This window comes from Dipteris shenzhenensis, chromosome 25 (genome assembly GCF_047967505.1).
Source record: "Dipteris shenzhenensis isolate YYH24624 ecotype China chromosome 25, Dip_SZ_1.0, whole genome shotgun sequence".
In the NCBI taxonomy this organism is placed as follows: Eukaryota; Viridiplantae; Streptophyta; class Polypodiopsida; order Gleicheniales; family Dipteridaceae; genus Dipteris; species Dipteris shenzhenensis.
Genome location: NC_141620.1, coordinates 7164506 through 7187567, shown reverse-complemented (window position 1 = coordinate 7187567; position 23062 = coordinate 7164506). Strand labels below are relative to the sequence as shown.

General features: G+C 46.9%; 1 protein-coding gene across 5 annotated transcripts in view; it reads right to left on the bottom strand.

The window, feature by feature from the left end:
* GALAK (galacturonic acid kinase) overlaps positions 1-23062 on the bottom strand; it is a 210749-nt gene that overhangs the window by 86478 nt on the left and 101209 nt on the right. For all 5 annotated transcript variants that reach the window (XM_087396316.1, XM_087396315.1, XM_087396313.1 and 2 more), the window contains one exon: positions 6162-6241. In XM_087396316.1, coding sequence (XP_087252442.1) covers positions 6162-6241 — 80 coding nt within the window. The remainder of the gene's footprint in view (positions 1-6161; positions 6242-23062) is intronic.

Here is a 23062-nt window from a genome sequence, read left to right as displayed (position 1 = left end):
CAGGTCATTTGTCCTCCACGCCCTATGGGAAACCGTAACAGGTTCTGCATTCTCTGGGACACTGATACACCTACCCCTCCTTCTATTGCAGTGGAAGTTGAGGGAGTGCAATTGGGAAAAAAGTATTTTGAATTGAAATGGGGCGTGTTTGTAGGAGCTTGTTTTGCCTGCCACAAGTTTGGGCAAATGGTTCTGCATCAGCCCCTCCCAATGCCTTGCCGCAACAGACACCGGAAAAGAATAAGAATTTGCAAGCTAAGACAGCAAATAGAAATGGAGCAAAGAATGCCAAACCAATCAATCAAGTGCAGTCACTTGCTGGAAAAGGAAAAGATAAAGAAAAAGAGAAGATGAAAGAATCTGTGGAAACTGATCAGGATGGTTTTCAACAACCTAAGAAGGTGGTTATATTGAAGCAACGCCCCTTTCAATCTCGTCAATGGAATGCTTCTTCTCCCTCACCAGGACAGGCTTCTACTTCAGCTCCTGTCCTTCAAAATTGGGTGGGGTTTTTGAATAAGGGCATTCCCATATGTGATTATGAAGAAGGGGAGAATGCTATGTCTTTCATGGATCATGAAGGAATGCAGCCCATGCAGGCAGAGGCTTTGCCTCTCTGATGTCTTATTTTATTCTTATACTTTACTATATATACCTCTTCCATGCATCAAACACTTAAGTGCTTTACATACAATGTACAAATCCTCTGCAATGTCTCAAAGTGGAGGCTTTTATGGAATTATGTACATAAAATGCAGCCAGATATTGTTTGTTTGCAAGAGCATAATCAACACTCCAAGGTTGATCATCATGATTATTTATGATATATATTATGCTGGTACCACTACCTACTCAGGTGTATGCATACTGGTTAGACATGAGTTGGAGCCTCAGTTAGCCTTCAATGACAGCAGTGGCAGATGGATGGTCATACAATGTAATGTCAATGGTGATATTCTTGAGTTTGAATCAGTCTATGCCTCCCAAACCTCTGCCATGAGGGCTTCATTATGGGTTTATGCAGATATCCATGGAGATCCAATGCATTCATCTGTGGAGATTTTAATAATTCCCCTCTGCCAACAGATAACACCACTCCAAGATCTCATATGCTATCATTGGAAAGGCAAAAATGGGATAGCATGCTTCTTTCTGTGCAGGCTGAAGATTTATGGCTGCTTCTCCAAGGCTCAGTGTCTGGATATACTTTTCATCATAATGCACTTACTACATACTGGGCAAGGCTTGACAGATGGTATTTGTTTTACCCACAACAATTTGCAGATTTTAGCCCTCATCTCCTTATAGATTTCTCATTGGGCTTGTCAGATCATGCCCCATTGTGGATAAATTTGCACCTTGGTATGCCTTTGGATGATTTGCCACCCCTTTCCAGTAGATTATTGCATATTAATCAGGCTTATTTCCGACATCATTATTTCCAGCAAATGATCAGACTTGCAATTCATCCCCTGCCTTTGCATGCCCAAGAGGACATGGATTATGCTTGGGACAGTTTTGCCTCTCGTATGCAGAATGTCATTAGGGAGTATGGCAACTGGCATATGACTAAATGGAGGAATGAGGTTAAATGGGCAAAAAGGACAGCACAACAATTGACTGAATTTTCTCAGTTAAGGCCTCTCTCTGATTCAGAAAATGATTCCCTTTCACATGCTCAGATTAAATTGACTGTTAATGATCAGAGGAAATTGCACAAATGGCAGATTAGGGCAAGAATGAAGCCCCTCATAGATAAGGGCTGCTCATCAAAAGCCTTTTTCCAGGGCCTGCATGCTACTTGAAAGAAAAACTCATGTCTAAGGGTAAGGAAGCTAGATGGCTCTTGGACGCACTCTTTCTCTGATCTCCAAGATGAATGCCAAAATTATTTCCAAAAATTGTTCTCCGCTCTTGGTTCCCCATCAAATCAAATGACTGATGCAAGGACTGAATTTCTCCAATATGTTTCTGAAATAGTGGAAATGGATGATGCTCTTACCTTGGAGAGACCTTTTACTGACACAGAACTTGATAATGCATTGTTCCACCTTAGCAAATACAAGTCCCCTAGCTGGGATGGCCTTACGGTGGAATTTTATATTTCTTTTTGGGATGATTTGAAAGATGTCCTCTTGCAAATGATCAATGTTGCCTGGCAAGAAAATCAGTTGCCGCACTCTTGGAAGCATGGCATAGTCAAACTTGTGCCCAAAAAACATCTGTGTGACCATATGTCAGATTGGAGGCCTATTACTTTGATGCTTGTAGTTTACAAACTCATTACCAAAATGATTGTGCATAGGCTTCATAGGATACTGGATGGGGGACTTCATCCTCATCAGTATGGATTTGTGCCACGAAGACAAATCCATGACAATATTTCCAATGCCTTGACTTTAATTGAATATGCTAAGTATTCGCATCAAGATGTCCTTATATTGCAGGTGGATATTGCTAAGGCATTTGATACTGTTCAATGGGATTTTATCTCTCAAATCATGACAAAGTTGGGCTTTGGTCCCAAGATAGCAAATGCAGTTTACTGGCTTTATTCTGACTCTACTTCTCAGTGCATTCTTGGGAGTCATCTGTGTCGGTCATGGACATTAGGTCGATCAGTTAGACAGGGCTGCCCTCTTAGTGCTCTCTTCTATGCCATTGCGACCCATCCCCTTTTGATGTATCTTGATCATCTTACAAACAAAGGACAGATGACTAGTCTTAAAATCCCTGGGGCTGCATCTTTCTTGGCACAAGCATATGCTGATGATTCCTTCCTTATGCCACAGATTTCTCCCCGGGAAGTTCACATGCTTATGACCACTCTTTCATTGTATGGTTTGGCAGCGGGATTGCATGTCAATTTTGACAAATCTAAATTACTTCCCCTGAAACAATGTGATTGGCATTCTATTCTTTGGTCAGGTTAGGTGGTGCATTCCAAAGATGTAGTCAGGCATTTGGGATATCCCATAGGATGGCATATCACCAGGAAGCAGCAGCTAAAATGGATCTTCCAAAGACTTCAACAGGCTGCTGCTAGTGGCTGATTCCCCGCTTCTGGGTTGCTTTTGTACCGGGTTTAGCTCACGGGCTGCTTCTACACGCTGGTTCTGAGGGCTCTCTCTTCCCCCTTTCTCTCCTTTTTGGTTTCTCGATCTTGTGTACTCTTTCCATCGCCAAAACCTCTCTTTTTTCTCTGATTTATAGTTCATCTTGGAACTTTTCCTGGTTTTTTCTCTTTTCCTTCTCCAGAATTTGTATTTTCTTCTCTCTAAATCCCTAAATATCTCTTCCTTCTTCTCCTTGCAAATACACTATTTCCTTCTTCTTTGTGGGCTGTTTTTAGGGACTTTTTTTTCTCTTTTATCACTTTACAGGTACCCCCTTTTTGGGTTCCATCTTCTTCAGAAGACATGGTTGACTACTCTTATGAAAAAACTTTTCAAAAGGATCGATCGGTTTAATGCAAAAAGCAAAAGCAGGCTGAGGGTCAGCATGACCCCGTGCATGATTCTATTGAAGCACAATTGGTTTATGATGTCATGCACGAAGGATTTGCAGACACAAGGAAAGAGTGGAAAGACTCTATTCCATCGGTTGGTCTTATGGTTGAAGTGGATGAAATTGTGGATCCAGTTAGAGAATATGCAAAAAATGCAGTTATTTTATTTTTCCCAGGTTGGATGCCACCTGCTGCAGAGGTAGGCAACTGGTTGACCCGAACACTCGCTGGCTCGTTTGTTCATAAGGTACACTATGCAGCCAGAGGCTTTTTTGAGGTCATTATGGTAGATGAAATTCACAGGCAAATGCTTTTGGAACATTTGCCACTCTTTTTTGGGCAGTAAATGGTGCACGTTTTGCCATGGTCGCCGACAAGGGATTATCAGGCTTTGATTTGACACCAATGTCCGGTCTGGGTTGAAGTTGTGGACTTCCCGCAATGCATGGCTTCACTCTTGCCTAAAATTGCAGCAACTTTAGGAAAAGTGGTTTGCCCACCGCGGCCTAACGGCAACTCTAATCAATTTTGCATTCTCTGGGATACTGATAATCCCACACAGGAGTCTTATTCAGTCACGCTGAATAACGTTGACATGGGAAGTGCATTTTATAAATTGAAATCGGGACTATTTTCAGGGGCTTGCTTTGAATGCAAAAAATTTGGGCACATGGCTTCGCAGTGTCCAACGAGTCAGCATAAAATGCCTACTGCTACTTTGCCTGCTCAGATGCCCAATAAGGATGGTCCTGCCTCTATTGGGAATAAAAATAAAGGTAATAGACAGTTTCTTGTGAATCAGGATAAAGGCAAAGCCCCAATGGTTTCAAATGGGACCGCTTCTTCCCCTTTGCTTCCTGCTATTCCACCCTCAGCAAAAGGATCAAAAACCCCAATTGATGGATGGCAAAGTCCAAGAAAAGTTATTTATGTTCGACGACCTCCACCCCCTCGCACTTGGAATGGTGCATCTTCTAGTGGAAACTCTCCAGAGGTCAACTCAGGAATTGGAATCACATGGGCTGCAGTGACAGCTAGCAGAACCCTCTTCCCTAAAGAAGAGGTTTTGGCATTGCTATCCACCCCTCAGGCGGATGTTTCTTCCCAGGGAAGAGGCCCTGACCCTGAGGTAGAAATGCTATTAAATACAGCCTCCTTCTATAGACACTCTGTGGCAGATTTGGAGATCCAAATGCACAGACACCTTAGATGGGATTCAAACTTACGTCTCTCAGTCATCTGCCTGGCACGTATACACACACCCTCACGGAAACTCCAAGTAGAACTCAAGGCTCCTCACATGCAAAAGTGGCCACGAGAGCTTCCTTCTTAAGAGAGTGGGACCACTTCATATATACATCCACAATGCCTTCGTGGAACTTCCTCACTCCGGATTGGTTATGACAACCTTATTTCTTGTTAGCAAGATTTGGTATGAGGCTTCTTCGGAGTTGCAAAGATGCCTGAAGGATCTAAAAGGGTATTTCTTATTTGCTTCTAGGATTAGAAGACTTGATTTGTTTCTCACTTGGAGATCCATAGTCTAACTTATACGATTTGGACTATAGAACACATACAAGGGAGCAGATGCAAACATTGCACTCAGGATTTGTAGGGATCTAGAGGGAAAACCCCCAGGTATTTTCCTGGATGTGGTGCCTATTACTCTTTTTAGGAATCACGCTTCCTTCATTGACTCAGCATGGGGGATCATTGCTAGTCTAACATCTTGGCAAATTCACAGATCCACTAGATGCATAAAGGCCATTGATGGTTCTTGGACTTATCCAACCCAATTTCTATGCATCATATAGATTGGGATGACATTGTACACACTCCCATAGACACGAGACAAGATTCATGGCTCTTTCTGAGTAGGTGCTGTTAGGAGAGTCTTCTTTGTGAGGGGGTATAAGAATGGAGGACTTTTCTTTTTATGGACACCATTGGACCCTCATGGCACTTTGATCGCTCAATATGGCTCCCATGTTTTCCTTTGCAGCCAGATTAAGTAATTATCCTCTGTAATATTGGTCAATCACTGGAATTCTCCTTGGCTTTGATGAATTTGGTCATACGTAAAAGATGACTGTGAAGATCAATTCTGCACAATTTCACCAATGAGAAGCAAGCCTAGAAAGGCCTATGGTAAGAGTATGGTGAGAGTATAGACTGGAATTTGATGCAAGATAGATAATATATGGTTGATGCAACCCCCCAAACTAAACTACTTGAATCTTGCTCTGGCACTGCCACATATCCTCCCTTTGCCACCCATAGTCTTTATTAAGAAAAGCAGCTTTTTGAACTTTCATTCATCACACTTAGAGCTATCTTCTCATAAATTGATTTGTTCAAGCAGCCATACAGGCTCCCCCATGAGCTATTGTCTGGGTCATCACCTTCAGCTGTCATGTGCAAAGGTGGCCAACCAACTAGAACTTCCGTAGCTTGAGCCGAATCCCTTTTAACCTAAGTTTGTCCTGTTATTGGATTTTTTTTCAAAAAAAAGTCTTGGCTTGAATCCATTTCCCTACCTTCAAAACTCTTGAACATTGCCTTAGAGATACATGGATCTACAAAAGTTTTCCTTAAGACTTACTATAGAAAATGTTTGTATCCTCCATTAGATGGTAGAAAAAAAAGCAAATACCTGTCTAGCTCTATATTCTCTGATTCAGAAATCTGCAACCCATTTACATGCTCCAATGCCAATAGAAAGGAAATTCCAACCTGCCATATGCAATAGACATGCAAAGATTTGTATTGAAGATCAGCAAAAACAAGCACAACGTGGTAACCTCAAGCTTGTATACCCTTGAAATGGTAAAACTTGGAGTTTGAATAATGGAAGCAAGGCAATTCTGACCTTCAAAAAAGAAGTAGACTTTATGGCTTGTAGAGTGGATCAGTGGTTGGCTTTGACAGATTACAAGTCATGACATTTTTTCGGATAATTTGGGTTAAGAGATGCACTCCACATGACACTGTTTTGACAGAGTTTGCAGTGAGACCTATTCACACTGACGCCTCATTCTAGATGATCAGATATCTGGACAAGTCAAGCACTATGGCATAACTGCAAAGACATACCTGCAAAGCTCTCTCATTAGCTACGCAGCTTGCATCTAAGGGGAATGAGCAGCTTGATACACGAGGGCCACCCAATGGTTCCATACATTGGGCATGTTGATTGATCAGCTTACCCCCTACCTATCTCATTTGACCCCCTCCATCTGTCTGACATAGCAAGAGGTCCATCAGGATCATTCAAGAAGATTTCTGGCAAGTTTGTATTCATAGACATGGGTAGAGACCCCACTGCCTCGTGTAACCCACGAGTACACCCCTGGCGATAGCAAATCTTGAATAAGTTACAGCGACACTAGGACTGCCAATGGAACCCACTAGTCATCCCCACAAGGAGCTTGGGCGACTCGTGACTAACACATGACACATGATATGGCAAGAAGAATTCCGGATACATCATGTCCTAGATTCATTAGTAGCCTCTTAGAGGTGTGATAGACACCTCTAGTTTTCAATGTGGGAGGTGTTCGCTCATTATGTTTTTGTTTTTGTCTCCTCAGGGCTTTTGACCTTCTGCGGACTTAATAAACTGTTTTTATGTTGTATTTGTGTTGGGTGCAGATGCCGATTTAGAGGCCCCACCCATTCAGCTCATTCTGTCTCATTTTTCCTGTCTCATAGACCCTTCAGTCTTTCAAATACTTTAATAAACTCTCTCTCTCTCACCAGCATACTTGAAAGTGGCCAGCCCCACTTGCCTCAGGCTCTGCACTTGCCCGGAACCTACACACTGCCTGTACATTCAAGAAGGCTGCAAGGGCAATCAGAAAGTACCAAGAGAGCTACCAAATATTTCGAATTTTTAGAGAAGGGGGCCATGGAAAGCTCACCCGATCAGAAAACCAGAGGGGAAAAAGACAGGAAATACAGCATAATTTGGATAAAAGGACAGAAAGTAGAGGATGGGAATGCCAAAGCATGTCTATCCACTATCAAAGAGGTATGTAAGCTACAAGATGCTGAAATTGAATGCTTACAAAAGAAATTGGAAGAATACAAGAAGGATGAGATTTCAAACCTACGTGCTCAAATGAATGACAACATGAAGGGATGGCAAGAAGAAATGCGTGCAAAATGGGCAAAACAAATTGGTAAAATGCAGATGGATATGATGCGAGATATGGACGAGAAAAACAGTCTTCTTATTGAGAGCTTGGAAGCTCAGGTGATTAGTCTCCAAGATGAGAATGTAAAACTGAAGGCAAATACACATGGAGATGAAGCGGAGCTTCAGCCATCCCTACACGAGGAGCTGAATATCATTAGGGAACAAATGAAGCAGCTCAATCGGGCAAAGGGAACTTCAGAAGAAGGATGCAAGATTATAGATGAACTGAAATCTGAGAATGAAAAACTCGAAAGACTTGGCATTTTTGCAAGACACTATGCAGGGTAAACATGCTGAATCACACAGAAGATCAGGAAAGGAGAGGCTGCAATCTTGGAATGGAGAGATGTGGTCAAGAAAGGCATGGCTGCCCCCAAGAAAGAGTTCATTTCAGATGCTCTGGAGGAGGATAAAAGGAGAAACAGTAAGGCCCTAAATGTTTTGGTTCGAGGTCTCACAATGGGAGATACTCCTATGGCAAATGCAAAAGCCTTGTTCACCAAAATGGGTGTGAACCTGACATGTGAGACAGCTTGGGAGTTGGCAAGCCCGATGCACCCACAAGGCCACTTGTGATGAAGCTCCCAACAGCCATGGATAGGAAGACCCTCATGAGCATGAGGGTGACTTTGAAAGGAACCCGGTTCTACCTCGACCATGACCTCACCCTCCTACAGCAGTAACACCGGAGGGAAGGTATGGTACGCGTCATGGCAGCGAGAGAAGCAGGGAAATGGGCTGCATACAAGGATGGTAGGGTAATCATCCAAGAGAGAGGAGATCAGGACTAGGGGGAGAAGGAAGAAAAGGAAGAAAAAGAAGAGGGTGAATTATGACGGTGTTGGGCCAATGGGGCACAAAGTGGACTGAGAATGGCAGTGTGGAATTGCAATGGCACACTCTGGTTCGATCCAGGCGGTTTCTCGGAGACACACACTGACAAAGACATGGTCTTCTATACTGAGACACATGAGAGCCTTGAGAGAGGACTGCCCATTGTGACAGGATATACATGGGAGTCATCTCATAGGAAGGAGGCGAGGAGAGACACTGGTGTGCGGGGCTCGAGGGGAGCGGCTATCCTCTTTAGATCACACATGAGACCTCTCATATCAGTGGCACGGAGAGAGGAGCATGCACGACACATGTGGATACGAGTCCAGCTACCAGACGCACGACCGATACTCATAGCGGTGTGGAATTTCCCCCCAGATACTTCATCCTATGCACGTGAGGTCACCATAGAGGGGCACAGCCTGTATGAGTCGATTTATGATGATATCATTGAGTTCTCCAGGCAAGGGGGCATCCTGCTTCTTGGTGACTTCAATGCAAGCATAGGGGACAAGCAGGTGGGTCTACTGGACTTTGCATCAGATTCCCTCATAGTACCAGAGCTAGATGCAGCTCAGCTTGAGATAGTGAGACACTCTACAGATGCACCACACGTGAAAGGGTATGGATGACATCTACTTGAGCTAGGGACTGTCCATGATTTGATCATTTACAATGGTCTACAAAGATGGCCATCATCTGGTGGGCTAACTTGTTTCCCGCATGGCGGAGGGACAAGCACAATGGACTACCTATTGGGTCCTTGGCCTTTACCTCACGGATATATGACTTTATTGTGCCCCCTCCCCCACTTGGTGCTGATCACTCGTACTTAGCCTTCTGTATCTCTGCCACTATGCCAGTCACAGGGAGGGTCCCCCCCATGCCCACTCGTGTACAGGTTCACTTTGATCGTGCCTTGGACCCCATCTATGTGAGCAACCTGGCGGAGGGGCCTCTAGCCCTACTACTTGGGGATGATGTAGACCTCGCCCACGCCTCAAACACCCTTGCCGCAGTGGTCATGGACGCAACCATCACATCTTCTCCCACGACCCGATCTACACGTGCCTCACCAGGGAAGATGCCACAGAACCCTTGGTATGATGATGAGTGCAGAGAGATGAGAGCTCACCTCACACATGAGCGAGCCCTTGGCCAATTGACATCACCCAAGGCACAGCGGATCTCACCGCGACTGACACGCCGTAAGCGGCCGGCCTTCCTCACCCATAGAATGGACGAGGTGATCAGTTCATTCTGAGGGGGGGATTCCACCATTGGCTGGGGGCTTCTCTCGGAGGGGAGCCGCCTATCCCCATCACAAACCCAGGTGTTTGGTGCACTTATGCATGCTCTCTTTATGATGTTCCGATGCAAGCATCATCCGATATGTCCACTATGCCTAGGCCACTTGTTCACTGCACAGAATGTGCGGGCTGCACTCAAGCGACTTCATAACCGGAGAGCACAGGACCATGAGGGGCTACGAACTGAGCATTTTGATCATGGACAGGAGGTTTTGGCTTCAGTCCTAGCACAGATGCTCAACCACATCATATGTCATGGCTTTCCACCCTCAAAAGCAAGGATGCCCTCTCTCATGGACTCTCTTCAGGCTCTACATTGATGAGATCACATCTTTCATAGACGGCCTAGGAAGCGAGGGAGCACCACTAGCTGACTTGATGATACAGATTCTACTATACATGGATGACATAGTCCTCCTGTCATCTTTGACAGAGGGACTACAGAGACATCTAGATGCCCTAGAGGTGTTCTGTAGAGAGAGAGACCTGATGGTTAACCTTGGGAAGACCAAGGTCATGATCTTCAACACCTCTTACATAGTGCTTCACCGACATAGCTTTGCATACCAGAGTCAGCCAGTGGAGATCGTGTAGTCCTACACATACTTGGGTGCAGTTTTCACAGGGCCAGCTTTCACGATGACCCACGAAGCCAGAGCACGACTCACGCGAGGGCATGGTGCTTTGGCCCAACTAGAGCGACAATGCTTCTAGGCACACCTCTAGGATCCACCAACGAAGTGTTGGCTTTTCGACACTCTAGTGAGGCCGACTGCCATGTATGCGGCACCTTTTTGGGGGTGTGATCTTTCAATAGCAGAATGGAGGAGATTTAAGCGATTATGGGCTCTAGGACAATTCGGAGTAAGCCCTTGGTCCCCCATCAAATAGTACAGGCAGAGTTTGCCATGACCCCTCTCCAGGTTGATGCCATCTTTCAGACAGTGACATTCCTCCACAGAGTTTGAGACCTACCTCGCGAGAGACTTCCGAGACTGGCACTAGAGTCTTCCATACAACTAGCAGAGAGTGGAGTCAGTACAGCATGGTATGCACGCATCACCGCATGGTTTGCCAATCACGGCATTGAGATGGACAGGCTTATGCATGGATGCACCGCCCGAGTTGATTCCACGGGATGAGATTAACCGCATCATACGATTAGATCTCCTTCAGCTCCACACATCTCGCACTTGGGGTAGGGGGGACCAGGAGTTCCCCACCAAGACCCAGCTCTACTATAACCATTTCCTAAGAGTATCGGAGGATGGGCTCATCATCAGACCTCAATATCTCGAGGACAGAGGAGTCTCACACGCGCTAAGGATTGTCATCGGACAGATGCGGGTCCCGTCCCATCAATTGAGGATCGAAGCAGGGAGAGTTGCACGCATACCCAGAGAGCAGTGGACTTGCAAGTTGTGCACGATGGGGGCGGTCGAGACAGAGGAGCATTTTGTATGTGTCTGCCCAACCTACTATGAGATCCATCATCATCCGAGGGCACCACCACTGCCTTTTTTAGGAGGGGCACGGCTTTGGGCCACTCTCACGACGACTGATCCACTTCACGTCTGTATTGGGCTCTACCTGATGGAGATGCAATGACACAAAGAGAAGCTACTACGACATATCAAAGAGCAGCACGATGGGACCACCGCACCAGAGGGCACTGAGCTAGACCGAGCGCAGAAATAGGTCACAGATTTCTATGCATTTGACTAAGCTCTAGGGCACTCTGGGGTAGAGGAGGAGGAGCTAGCCGACATTAGAGATGTATGGATCAATCGAGAGAGCCGACACAACATTGCTGGACGAGGGACACAGAGACTGTACATGACGCGACAGGCGACCAGAGCACACACGATTGAGGTTCGACCTATTTCAGCTCTCCTAAGGGGAGATCGACTGTGAGGCAAGGCGTCACCCTTGACATAGCCAATCGGATCCAGAGATCGAGGAGACCACGCCCTCCACCACCACGGGAGACAACCCGACAAATGCAAATACATGAGCTCTTTGCATCTCATCAGAGAGCCACCATGGAGCCTCGATACGTGGAGCCGGTTCATGCACTTAGGACTCTATCTCTGAGCACTTGATATTTTCACGCCACCCTCATGCTATTTTGCTACTTTTTTGCTATTTTGAACTAGTATAGCATTTTAGTACTCAGCAAGGGCCTTAGCGAGCCCTTTGCCCTAGCCCACAGTGGTCTGTATGAGTTACTTGATTCCGTACTTTGTCCCATAGGCCCGCGAGGCCTCCTGCGGACGTTAATCTCTCTCTCTCTCTCTCTCTCTCTCTCTCTCTCTCTCTCTCTCTCTCTCTCTATTTCATTTCATTTTGTATCTAGGATTTTTGTAGCCATTTTTGGCATCTTAGCTGTATTACGATGAGGCCACCTAGTTGGCGCATCGTTGATGATGTATTTTCCTTTCGGATGATTTTGTGTCCCATAGGCCATGTATGGCCTTCCGTGGACCTTTAATAAAATTCCTTTCTTTCTTTCTTTCTCTCTTTCTCTCTCCCCAACAGACAAACAAATTGAAAGGCACACGGGTAAAAATATATGAGGAGCTTACTCCAAATCAGCTCAAACAAAGGAATGTTGAACTTACTGAAGTGAAGGATGCACGCAAAGATGGAAAATGGGCAGTATATAGGGATGGACAAGCCTTGATCCGTGATTTCAAATCTAAACCCAAAGACTCTCAGTCTTAAACTGATGTTGCTCAAGCAGTTTTTTTCTAAGATAAAATAAGTAGCTAGTTATGCATCTAAATAAACTGGGGCTGAGCTGATATACTCCCCCAAAAACTCTCAATCTCTAACTAATGTTGATGTTTTTGGTGTGTGTTTTTTTGTCCCATAGACCTGCGAGGTCTCCTGTGGACATCAATCTCTCTCTCTCTCTCTCTCTCTCTCTCTCTCTCTCTCTCTCTCTCTCTCTCTCTCTCCGTATTTGAGAAGTAGTTTTGAGTAGTCGTTTAGCATAGCACTCAGCAAGCCTTTGCTCCAGCACACAGTGGCTTGTATGAGTTACCCTTGGATTATACTTTGTCTCATAGGCCTGCGAGAGTATTAGGAGATGGAGTGATTGTCAGACCCCATTACTTGGAGGGTAGACAAGTCTCGCATGCTTGGAGGATCGCCATCGAACAGATGCAGATCTCGTCCCATCAGTTGAGGATTGAGGCAAGAAGAGCCACATGTATACCCAGAGAGCAATGGATCTATAGACTATGCACCTTGGAGGAGGTGGAGACAGAGGAGCACTTCCTGTGTACTTGCCCTATATACTATGAGATTTGAGGACAATATCATTGCTTGTTTCAGAAGGGACATGGGTTTGGGCCTCTCTCTTGGCTGATTCACTTCCAAGGTTTGCGTTGGTATTTATCTGATGGAGATACGATGGCATAGAGAGACATTGTTGTGCCACAGTAGAGAGCAAGAGGAGACAGAGACACATGAGACCGAGCTAGATCGAGCCTAGTGACATATTACAATGTTTTACACATTTGAGTCTACCCCTGGAGTTGAGCATGAGGGGATAGATGATATGAGAGCTGAGTGGGTCAGTGGGATAAGACAACACCGAGGAGAGACACAGCCAAAGATGTAGAGATGGACCAGAGCACGCATGATGGAGGTTCAGCCCATCATTGCTATATTCAAAGGGGATCTCCCCATCAAAGGAGTCACTATTGACCTGCCCCGGGTGATACAGAGATCACGGCGGAGACCACACGCCCTGCCGCTGAGAGATGACCCTGAGTTTGAGCTTTGTTGTCTTGTATTAGTTTAGTGCTCAACAAAGGGCCTTAGTGAGCCCTTTGCTTCAGCCCACAATGGCTTGTATGGATTATCTTTGTGATTGTACTTTGTCTCATAGGCTCGAGAGGCCTCCAGAAGAAGGTAATACATCTCTCTGGAAGGTGGTTGTCCTTTTCAAAAAGGTGGCTGTCCTTTTCAAATCACATCTGAGACCACTCATATATGTGGTACAAAGAGGAGAGCATGCTCAACATATGTGGATACGAGTCTAGCTACCAGATGCACGACCGATCTTTATCGCGGTGTGCTACTTTCCCCCAGACCCACCATCTTATGCACGTGAGACGGCCACAGAGGGACATAGCCTATATGAGACGATACATGATGACATCACGAAGTTCTCTAGGCAAGGAGATACCCTCCGTCTTCGTGACTTCAATGCACGCACATGAGATAGACACGTGGGCTTGCTTGACTTTGCATCTGATTCCCTCATAGTACTGGAGCTAGATGAAAGAGACAAGAAAAGGGACATGGAGGAAAGAGGAGATATGAACAGGAAAGGAAGGTAAAGAAAGCTGAACGACAAGGGAAGGAAAGAGGGAACTCAGGAAAGATATGAACAAAGAAGAGAAGAGCTAACCCTGACAAAATGACACAATAGCAAGGTTCGAGAAAAAAGGGCAGACAATGATTCAAAATCTCCATAAAACCCCCAAACGACCCCCACACACACACCCATGCTAAAGATCACACTTTTTTTTCCCGGTGAAAATCCAGTTAGATTACAATTTTCAACCCCCTAAAGAAAGGGGGAAGCAATTACAAGATCAGAGAAGTATTGTCAATCTGATGGGCTCGCAAGCAATCAAAGAAAGATTGCCCTTGAAGAAAGATAAACTATGAAAGATCACACACACACACACAATACAAAAAAGCATGGCCAAAACGATAAAAGAACCAAATGTAGTGACAAATATAAAAGAGGCTATTAAGACGCCGATCCCTGAAAAGAAAAGTACTTGGGAAATGCTATTTAACAGATGCTTTCAAATTAGGCATGCATAAAATGGAAGGAGCGGAAACTGTTTGTGTAAGTAGCACCTCTCAGTACATGCAAAGCCTACCACAAACCTTCATTGCTCTGAGAAGGTCTTGAGTAAATTGTTCAGACATTTAAGCAACAACAATTGTTTTAACCATTTCAAACACTGCTACATCAAAGATGTGTATGATCTAGAAGTCATTTTCTTGCATAGACAATGTGAAGCATTAAGATCGGAAGAAATCTATTAAAAAATACTAGCTGCATGCTAGCTAGGATATGACAAAGAATCAACTTTGCTTGAAGAGGAGAGGTGCTCGTTCTGAACATGCCAAACCAAATATCATAAGAACCAAGCAAGCTTTTGATAGGGCAAAGAAGGGAGAAAACACTGCCACAGAAATATACATCAACAATTTAGATTCCACATTTGGTTCTTCCATATCCACAAGCTGAATATGGAGAAGGACGATATCTATAGTCATGCCAATGATTATGGCTAGGACCTCTGCACCATGCAGAACCCAATCTATGAGTGTAACATGATCTGTTGTGTCAACGCCACCCTGACGACATTCGTTCATAGTTACAATCAACCATTTGGAGGTTCCAAACGTTTGAAAAGTTTGTAAAAATGAGGTGGAGTTTCCAAACTTGGGTTTTTTTAATATCATAATTTCAATATAAAAAATGGTATGCTGCATATTTTGACATATTGTCATTACAAATAATAATACACAGCTTACAAGCTAGAAATTTCATTAAAATTTAGACTTTTAAAGCAAAAACCAGTTACAAACTTACCACTGCCAAACTAGTCACGTTTCTCAAAGAGTTGAATTACAAAGCTTGGAACTTGGGGCCTAAACCCATAAATTGAAAGCAAAATTACGAAGTCAAATACGAAACCTTTTTTCTCAAAAAACAGGTTACAAGTTAGAACTTGCCTGAATCCAAGCATCTGTGGGCCTCTTCTGCTCTTCCCTCTGAAGGGACGCTAACTGCTGGCATATACCAATCTCACATCTGAGAATCTCACGTCTCCTAGAATCAGTGACTGAATGATAATAGTCACTAATTCCGGATAAGGCTGCAGCTACCTGAGATGGATGGACAGCTCCACCCTGTATGTGAGAAACCCAAATCTGTAAAATATCCTCCGTGAGGCTCTCCTTTGCATAAAAAGCATCCGGAATCCTGACACTGGTAGAGCGTCCTCTCCGATGAGGCTCAAGAATCTGCAACACCACCGGAAAATGATCTGAGGTGGAAACCCCAGTAGAAATGCATACAGATCCTCCTCTGTCAAGTGCCCAATCGTCTACATAAAATCTGTCAATCCGTGCATGAATGGGTTTGTGTATTCTCCTGTTCGACCAAGAGTACAGGAGTGACTATGGCATAATATGAAAGGCATCATCCAACCAAGTGTCTCTGCCACTGAACTGAAAGAGAAAGGCATCCCAGGCTGCCCTCTCCAAAGAATGAATTCCACCCTGTCTGCCTCCCTTTTTGTCTAAAGGCAACTCAACCATGTTGAAGTCACCACCAATGATCCAAGAATCTGCAATGGGGGCCCAAGAGAGTAACTCCTTCCAAAAGGAGATCCGCTCCCCTCTGTTGTTGGGAGCATAAAGATTGAGAAGACCAATCTTACGCCCTCCAATCAAAATAATGATCCATTGAGCTCTAGAAGGGGAGATAATACCATGACCAGCAACCAAGGGGAGAATAGAAATAGAGACCGAAATGCAAGTACCTCCCCTTGTGCCCATAGCAGGCGACCAGCAGGTATGTCCTGAAAGCAGTTTGCCAGACTTAGAGCAATCACTGGCATCCAACTTGTGTTCCTGGATAAAAAGGATATCAATAGCACCTCCAGTGACGCCTGGATGAAGCTGGTTCCGGATCAGCTGCCTACGGCGATGGTGTGGAACTCCGCCTAGGCCCTGTATGTTCCAGCTGACTATCCTCATCGACAGGAGGATGCTGGATGGAAAGGCTTACCCGACCTAGTACAAGAGACCAGCTTCCCCTGGGCCGAAACACTCCTGCAGAGGGCAGGAACTCAACAGGTGAAAGGATCCCCACACCTGCTGAAAGGGAGGCCCTGTCAGAAGGAATCCCAATGACCGGGACCCCTAAGGTGGAGGGCACAAACTTCTCATAATCCATGAAAGTCGCCGAATCTGCCAGTGCCGAAAAAGAATTCCTGATAAGCAAGTCTGGCCGAGGAGTGCGAAGAAGACCTGCACTCGTGGAAGATGGAGGAGGAGGACCTGCCAGGCCTCTATCAGCATAATTGAAGCTGGGGGATGAGGAGGCCTGTGGCTGTGGTGAAGAGGAATCAGGAGCCCTCATCTGCGCCTACACTTTCTCGGTTGTCCTGACTGTGGCAGGAACAGTCTGCGGGGAAGAAGTACCTATAGTCCCTTCGTGGTCAGAAACCAAGGGGTCAGAGACCAAAGTGACTGGGGCTGGTGGATCTAAAGGCCCCTCCTGATGTGGAACTGTAGTGTCTGGGGCTGTAGCAACATCCACCTTTGGAGTCTGGAAGGCGTCTGTTTGAACAGGATCAAAAGTCTCCTCCTGAGGTAAGGGAGCCGCTCTGATAGCTCTCCATCGTGGTACTGGGTGTGCTGCGGGCATTGGGCGCCCTGCTGCCCCTGGTGGTCCTGGGGTGCACGAAGCAAGGCGCCCTGTTGCTCTTGGTGGTCCTGGAGTGCGTGGTACAGGGTGCTAGGGAGGTGCAGTCGTGGTAGTACGTGAAGGAGCCGCACCAGAAGACCTCTTGGGTCTTTTTCTCTTCCTTGGGTAGTCTCTAGCAAAGTGCCCAAGGGCCCTGCAAATCCTGCACTGGTCCTGTCTACCTGAAATCTCGACTCTCTGTCGAAAGAGAGAGCCGTCTGGACGCTAAAGCATAATGTGGTCATCTGAGATGTTAGGGTCAGAGACAATGACCCTAACACGAGGCACCCCGTCTGCACTGACTGCCTCTGCCAAGGAAGAAGGCATGCCAGGAAGGGAGGGGATCTCCGTGACCACTCCGAATGTGGCTCCGATAGTGGCAAGCACTCGATGGTAGACCTGAGGAAGACCAGGAAACCTAATGAACAGTGATGTGACCTGCCTGTCCTCCTCGACCGGATCAAAGCCCAAGGTGTAGGGCAAAAGAAAGATCCTCCTCGAACCCAAAGGATTAGCTTTGAGAACAAGGGTTGTGGACTCGTGGGAGTCGAAAACCACTTGGAAGAATCCACGTCCCAAAAGTCGAATATCCCTGAGGTGAGGGGTGAGGTCTCCTGGTAACGCCGCCAGCATCCAGTCCCTAGCCTGTGATCTGGAAGGGTGTGACCCAAAGATGCGGGCGAAAAGTGATGTGGAGCCCTCTAATTCCACATCTTTCTTGAGCTGCTGCAGCTCGTCTTCTAAAAATATGACGGTTCTCGCGGCCGGTGGAGGTGGACGGAGATTGGCTGAATGGGGATCCATTCGCCAATCGATGTGAAAAGGCCGATTCCAACGCTGAAAAAGCTCCGTCCGTGAAACTACTGCCCACGACGCCCTGAACGCGGGCGCAGGAAGAAGGAGAAAGAGAGGGTAGGAGAGAGGGGATTGGAAGGGAAAGAGAGGAGCAGGAAGAAGGAGAAAGAGAGGGGAGACGGAGGTAGGCTGAGGGGGAGGCGTGGGGAGCTGAGATAGGAAGGAAGGGGGCCGGGAGGGAGAGGGAGGAGGTTTTTTTCTTTTCTTTTCTTTTCTTTTTCTTTTTCGGGGGGGGGGGGGGGGGGGGGGAGCAGCGGGGGGGGGGAGAGCGTGGGGGAGGGAGGGGGGCGGGGGAGGAGAAGGCGGCAGGGGGGCTGGCGGGGGAGAGGGAGGGCGGAGGAGAAGGGGGCAGCGGGGAGGGGGAGAGCAGCGGGGGGGGAGAGGGAGGGCGAGGGAGGGGGGCGGGGGAGGAGAAGGGGGCGGGGGGGCTGGCGGGGGAGAGGGAGGGCGGAGGAGAAGGGGGCAGCGGGGAGGGGGGCAGCGGGGGAGGGGAGAGGAGAAAGGGGCAGCGGGGAGGGGGGCAGTGGGGGGGGCTGACGGGTGGGGGAGAGGTTGGGCGGGGAGGCAGAGGGAGGGGGTAGGGGGGGGGGAGAGGGAGGGCGGGAGGAGGAAGGGGAGAGGGAGGGTGAGGGAGGAGGGAGAGGGGAGGGAGAGGAGGAGCAGCGAGGGGGGGAGAGGGGGGGCAGCGAGGGAGAGGGGGCTGGCTGAGAGAGGGAGAGGGAGAGGGAGAGGGGGGGGCAGTAGCTCACGGGGAGGAGCAGCAGCTCACGTTCTTAGTCTAGATTTTCAAGTTTAAGATTTCTTTTCAAATGTTTGAAAATTTTCAAACTTGTGCATGCAGAGCAAAGTTTGATTGAAGTTTCCAAACGCCTTTTTTTCAAATGTTTCCAAACGTTTGGTAAATCAATCAAACGCGTTTGGTAGTAACTATGCATTCGTTATGTCCTAGGGCCTCTGCTCTACTTCTGTCATTATCTCCTAAATCACCCTCACCACAATGAAGCTCCGGATCTTCATCTTCTAGAGTGGGTAATTTGTATCATCAATCTTTCCTGAATTCCCAAAGCTTGGGATTGGTAATCTGTGATGGGAAGAATACTTCTTCAGAAAATGTCAAGTGATGTACATTGCTGAAACAGAGTGCCTCTTTCTCGTGAGGGTCTCCTTCCTTCCGTGCCTCACAAGAAAAGTAGACGAGGGACCGATATCATGTCAAAGGTGAAGTTCTTGCTGTAGCACCTATTCGCAGTGGAAATTGAATGGGAACTCTCTCCAAAACACACCAACAATACACCATAAATGAACCCACAATAACAAAATATGCAGGAGATATAACAGCAAAAAGAACTTCTCAGTCTATTTATCCACTGATGTGGGAGAACATCAGCTAAAAAATGAGCACTTGGGGAGGGCTAGGTGAAACACAGCTAGGTGTGGCCAACAAAAGACAGAGAGAAGAGGAAGGTTGTTCCTGCCTGTGTATGCTCTTGCTTGCTTTGGTGAAGAGGGGTTCATTGCAATGCACAAACTGAGGGAAGAGCCTTCCTTTCACAGGGAAGAGCCTGTACAAACAGAGGGAAGAGCCTTCCACCCAAAAACTGGCTGACCAGGTTCAGCCAACCAGCCAATCAGATCCATGACAAGTCTGCAGACTCAGTCAATGCCTTTGACTCGACCAGCAGGCCGATTGTACTGTCAGCTATCTAGCACTGCCTCTGGGAGTGCAGACAGGCCACAATTTTTTATTTTTTTTTTGGCAAAAAGAGACTTCTATTAAGTATTAAAGAAAAACCGTTAGAGCAAGCTCCATACGGGATACATCATGCAATGCACGAAAAGCTCAAGAGCCAAAAAGAAAGGATTGAGGCTGATAGTGCCATCTCAATCCGGTAGAAACCTCCGAGAAAAAGGGAGAACCTCTCCAAACTCGAAGAAATATAGTCCTTCTAGAAGAGGCTGCCCGTGAAGGGCCCTCCATGCTAGCCCATATGGCTATCAAAGTGTGAACCGTGTCAGAACAAATACCCGTGAACACCTGTAGTGGGTGTATCTGGGTGCCATCCAAGGCCTCAGTACATCTGGCTCTCCAAATGTGCCAAGAGGAAATGCTAGATCTCCCAAGAGGTGTCCACTGAAACATGAGAAGCTCTGAAGGGAGTAAGTGGTACATCCTGTAGAGAGCAGGGCTCTATCACCTGCCGGCGGACCGAGAGTGCCCAAGAAGAAGGCTCACCCTCATAAAACACCTGGGGCCCGGTAAGAGATAACCATGCGACTGAGCCCCAAGTCATGAAGAAAGGGGAAGTGTGAAAGATGCTGAGTATCCGAGCAACCCCTTTCCAAATAGTCCTCGCCTGACTGTAGTCCCAAAGGCAATGTCGCACTGACTCCTCTGCAGAATGGCATCGAGGACAAGTGGGATCAGCCCCAAATCGTGATCTCCACAGGTTCACTGCAATCCCTCCATGAATAGAAAGCCAAAAGAAAAGAGTGATCTTTCTATTTCTGAGGGATTTCCAGAGCCTCCTCCAGAAATTTCTACGCAAGTCTGCGGTGATGAAGAAGCTTTCCCAATGGGGGGCTCTGGAGGGAATCCAACCCCTACTGTTCAGCTGAAACCTCTTGGCATTACCAACCGTGGAATCCCCCTCTCTCGGTGCCCATGATCTATCCATTCCCACTCTCCTGGGTCCCACTGCAAGCACCTGATAGGTGCACCTCCATATAACCACAACCTCCAGGATCCCAAGGCCAAGAGCAGAGGGTCGGGGTCTAAGTACCACTGCAAGCCCGCTCCAAGGTCCACAAAACCAGCAATCCTGACAGGCTGAAAGGCAACCTCAAGAAGAATGCCATCCTTGGATGTAGAAAGTAAACCTCCATCCCCAACATCAAAGACCAGTGCATCTTCCTCGAGACCTCGGAGAGCGATCACCTGTAAAGGAACTGATGTCCTCAAAAAAGCCCCCATCCAAGTGGTGGAAGTAATAGGCAGCTCAACTGTCCATTCCACCGGGATGGCTGCATCTATCTGTTGAATCCTGCGTGCTACCCCTCTGAGGTGACTCACGGACTGCAGTCTCTGATCCACAGGTAGCCTAATAAAAGATTTCCAAGTGCCTAATGTGTAGGCGGGGCCTCTCTCCCATTTAGACCACTGCATGTAATGGGAAGTGCCCAATGGTCTGGCATGCTCGTCAAGAATACTATCATTCCAAATGATCGGCTGCCTATCAATCTCTTCGACGGTAGAAGGTGGAATCCTTCGAAGAGTGTTCCTGAAGCTCCCCCAAGCTTTCAGGATGGCAGTCATGAGAGGAGAGGTAGGAGATCTGAGAGGGGCTTATGTGAAAATCCATCGAGGGCTGTCCACCCAATCATCTCCCAAGGTTGGTGTGCAAGCCTGAATGCGTCCAAAAAAGAAATCCTTCCAAGGTTCCTGCCCAGGCATGACTCCCCTCACCACCACCTTACAAAGCAAAGCCCTACACTGCAAGTTCGAGTCAATGACATTAAGGCCCCCTTCACATGTAGTGAGAATAATAGTCTCCCAGGCCACCCTTGCTGTAACATCTGTTGTGCCATCAAGTCCACTCCATAAAAAATTCATGACTGTTCTGATGAGCTGAGTGATGCAATCCCTAGACCGGCACCAGCAAGAACACACGAACCAGGAGGTGGCCAAGAGCACTTGGTTCACTACCACAACTCTAGATGCAAGGTCGAGTTTGGCAGAGCTCCAAAAAATGAGCTTTTTCCTTATACTTTCTAGTACTGGGGCAAACTGCTGTGCTGGAGAGATGTCCAATCCTACCTGGCATCCCAAATACCTCATAGGAACACCCCTCTGAATCCAGGAAAAACCAATGTCAACTCCCCAGCCTGGAGTGTCCTCATCACTGATCCAAAAGCCAAAGGATTTATGCCAGTTAATGTGTGCCCCCGCAGTTGAGCAAAAAATATCCAAGGCTGTCCGGAAAGAATCAAGTGACTGCAAGGAGGCCTGAATAAAAATAACAGTGTCATCAGCCAACTCACAGTCAAAAAGCTCCTGCTCCTGTCTCAAGGGCAGTCTCAGCCCAAAAAGCTCAGCCTGAGATCTAAGGAAGATACTCATAGCTTCTGCCACAAAAAGAAAGAGGAAGGGGGCTAAAGGGCATCCCTGACGAACTGATCTGGAAATCTAAAACCTGTCACCCCTTACCCATCCAATCAAAACCTGGCTGTGGGCTGATCTGTAAAGGGAGGCCACCCCTCTGATCCAAGCATCTGAAAATCCAAACCGTAGAAGAGTGCCCTCAAGAAAACCCCAATCTACTCTCTCATAGGCTTTCTCGAAGTCCAAGAGTAAAACTACTAGCCTCTGTCCACTCTGCATAGCCCACTCTGTGGCTTCCTAAAAGAAAAAGATATTATCAAAAATGCTCCTGCCATGCACAAAGCCTGTCTGAGTATCATGGATGAGATCTGGAAGAAGGGGCTGTAGTCGGATGCTGATCGCCTTGGCAAGGATTTTGTAAAGAGTGCCCAAAAGAGTGATGGGGATACAAAATTCCTATTGCCACCTTTCGGGATAAGGTGAATGAGTCCCTCGGTCAGTGAGTCAGGCATCTCACCCGAGTCCCAAATGCCCTGCAGGGCTGAAGTAATATGATCACCTATCATATCCCAAAAGGCTGTTAAAAAAGAGGGAGTAAGACCATCGGAACCAGGGCACTTGCCCTTATGAAGGGCAGAAAGAGCAGTCTTGAATTCTGTGTTGGTAAAGCGTGCATCAAGTGAGCATAACATCTCTGGGGTGACCAACACAGGTAAACTCTGCCAAACTTCATCTCTAGCCACCT